General features: G+C 43.5%; 1 gene segment (V, D, J or C); it reads right to left on the bottom strand.

Moving 5' to 3' along the window:
- Positions 1 to 266: 266 nt before the first annotated feature.
- Positions 267 to 895, bottom strand: LOC112617234. The segment is given in 2 exon segments: positions 267 to 667; positions 771 to 895. Coding segments are annotated over 2 exon segments (447 nt in total).
- Positions 896 to 3,438: the final 2,543 nt, after the last annotated feature.

Raw genomic sequence — 3,438 nt, 5'->3', positions numbered from 1 at the left:
AGTTGCTAATGTCAAGAAATGTTAATAAAAGTCTGGAAGAATCAGTGCAAATAATTAGCAATGTAGATTTCTTGAAAGTATATATTTTAAAAATCTATATGGAATTTTAATATTTTAACACTAACGATAACAAATTCATAATAAACACAAGTAATGAAATATCACAGCCTAAAATGCTCCAGAGCTCTGCAAATACAAACCTGACTTCTCCAGCTGAGGACAAAGGAAACCTCCCCCTGCACCTGCTCCTGGGACCTCACCCGTCCTCAGTGGGTCCCGAGCGCCCCCTGGAGGCCCCGCGCACCCCTGCAGGGGGGTTTGTGTCTGGGCTCACACTGACCTCGCCTCACTGTGTCTCTAGTACAGTAATACACGGCCGTGTCCTCGGTTTTCAGGCTGTTCATTTGCAGACTGGCGATGCTTTTGGAATCATCTCTGGAGATGGTGAATCTGCCTTTCACAGACGCGGCGTATTCTGCTGTCCCACCATTAGCTTTGTTTCTAATGAAACCTACCCACTCCGGCCCCTTTCCTGGAGCCTGGCGGACCCAGTGCATGTAGTGGTTACTGAAGGTGAATCCAGAGGCTGCACAGGAGAGTCTTAGGGACCCCCCAGGCTGGACCAAGCCTCCCCCAGACTCCACCAGCTGCACCTCACACTGGACACCTGCGAACATAGAGACACCAAGGTCAGAAACTGCCACTCATATCCACTGTTTCTCTCGCTCATGTCCCCTCACACTCAGTATCTCTAGTACACCGTGAATTACCTTTTAAAATAGCAACAAGGAAAACCCAGCTCAGCCCCAACTCCATGGCTGGTCGTCTGTGTTCAGTGCTGGTCACCAAGTGGAAACTCCTGGGAATCCTAGGCTAGGGCTCCTCTCCCAGAGCTGCAGAGTCAGGGCTGGGCTGGATTTATCAGCAGAGGGAGGACGGTATTTGCATGTCTCCTACTATATAGTAAGCTCTGGGGTGGGGGGTGGGACGCCTGAGGAGAGGACGGGCCAAGATAGGATGACTGTGCCTTGCAAAGGTTTGGTGACTATGATGGTATTTGGAAACTATGTTGTCTTATAAATTTAAGCTGTGATAAACACTTTGAACTGATCGCCCTATTTTATTTGTACATACTTGTGAAAATTATGTTTTGTCACAGCCAATGGTTTCTCCACTTACAGATGTGGAAGTAAACCACACATGGAAAAGGTGCTCTGTATGTGTCTAAAGGCTCATGTCTGGGATGAGTAAGCCCCGGTACCTGCGCCTGTGCCCCACTTACTCCCTGAACCAGCTCCAGGACAGAGCTGGGGGTGCCTAGTGTGGTTGTGGAACCCACTTTCTGTAGTGAGAACATGTGTGATTGTGCTGCATTCTAGCATTCACCTAAAAATACGGTGAGAACTAGGGTTAGGCAGATACATTTCTAAGTATTTTTGAAATTTAACATACATTTTTTCTATCTTTCTATCACTCCTTTCTTGTCTAAGTTTCCAGTTGTTTGCTTGTGATACATTTTATAAGTTTAGTTTACATTCAATAAACTTTCACATATTTAAAGTGTACAATTGATAAACATGAGGTAACCGTCATCATTATCAAGGTGGACAAGAGAATTCTCAGCATTTCCTTTTCCTCTTCTATATTCTTCCTCCTTTTCCCTTTCTTCCTTCTACCATTTCCCTGGCAACTACTGATCTTTACATTGCTGCCAAGTCATTTTAATTTATCAGAATGTATAAAAATGAAATAACATGGCATATATTCTTATTTGTTTGGCCTACCTTAAGTGATTAGGTATTTCATCTTGTAGTTGGGCATAGCAAACTTTTAAAATTGTAAATATTGGGTAGTATTCTAGCAGACAAATTTATCATAATTTGTTTTTCTGTTAAGCAGCTGAACAATATTTGATTTTTTTATTATTCTAGGTCTTACTAAAGATCTGCTATAGAGCTTGGAAACGTACATAGAAAAGGAATGTATTTTTTTCTGATTTTTACAACTGCATCAACAATAACGGATAAATACAGAAGATGGAATTTTGCAAATTTTCTTTAATACTTTTGATATTTAAAGTGTCAAAACAAACAACAAATCTGGAGTTTTGGGAGAAGCAAGTTCTTGTAGAGAGTAACAAAGCCAGGGTTTGAAATTAGCTAAGGCAGAGTCTGGAATATGAAATGGAAGCTATTACAAGATAAAATACAAATATATATTGGATTGTTTGAAACTGTGTGCAGTGAGCATGTTATAGTGTGAAATTTTAAGGGACCACATCCTGAAGAGCTATCCTATCCTCTTAAATCCCTTTGCCCAAGAAAGGGGAGAGTCACGAATCTTCCTTCCCTGAAGTGTCTGTCAGGGAGAGAACAAGAGCCCACACTTCTGAAATGTGTTCAGCCCAACTCCCTTATTCCCATTACAGAACTAAGAATTTACCCTGCAGGGGCAAGTCACTGAAACCAGAATCCTAGGTGCACTTGTTCAGCGTCTCAGGAATTGAGATGGTAACACCAAGATCTATTGAGAAGCAGCTCCCCTGTCTTTCTTATGGAATCAGAGCCTTAGTCTGCAGGGCAGGGCAGCAGATCTGCAAGGTGATGACTCTGATGGAGAACACTGGAGCTGTGGGAGGGAGCACCTGGGGAAAACAGGAGGACTCTACCCACGGGGAAGGGCAAGAACACACAGACCAGCATCTCATCTGGAGGAGGGTCAGGAACACTCACAAGGTCACACGCAGACCCGGGGTCACGATGCCTTCCTAGGAATATGGACCCTTTAGTCTAATGTCTTTCACCAATTGAGAAATTGTCAGTAAATAAAACACTTGAGTGCACCCGAGGGAGCTGAAAGAGATTCTCTGGAGGATGAAACAAGGTGAAGAGACAAAGTCAAGCAGAAAAGACAAGGAAGGTATCATTGGAGGATCTGTAGTCTCTGGTGGACATAGTAGGACAGACTTCCATTCGTTTTTGAAAACTTTATATCAGTCTTTAGTAATTTATGTGATAAAATAGTTGGTCTCCTCAATGGCATCGTACTATCCCCATCAGGGATGAGGGTCCATGTGGCACGTGGTGCAGTTCTAGTCATGGAGGCAGAAGAGATGCTCTGTTGAGGTGTTCCTGGTCCTTCAGAGGAGAATCGCAAAAAAGTCTCTTCTCCACTTCCAGACAATCTATAATACGTGTGTGTGACCCTTGGGAATGTTGTCCCCATGTCACAGTATGACAGGAGTCCCCTGGGGTGTGAAGCTGACTTTCTGGATGCATCAGTGTGGAAAATTGAGAAAAGAAACTGCCCGGGAAGACGAGCTGTCAAATTATTCAGTCCTGGAGCCGCTCACTTCCAGGCTTCCTGTTTCATCAGGTTGTGATTTTCCTCATTGTTTAATCAGCCTGGGTTGTCTTTCTTCATTCTCTGCTAAAATAG

This window comes from Theropithecus gelada, unplaced genomic scaffold (assembly GCF_003255815.1).
Source record: "Theropithecus gelada isolate Dixy unplaced genomic scaffold, Tgel_1.0 HiC_scaffold_15939, whole genome shotgun sequence".
In the NCBI taxonomy this organism is placed as follows: Eukaryota; Metazoa; Chordata; class Mammalia; order Primates; family Cercopithecidae; genus Theropithecus; species Theropithecus gelada.
This window is presented reverse-complemented; position numbering and strand designations above follow the sequence as displayed.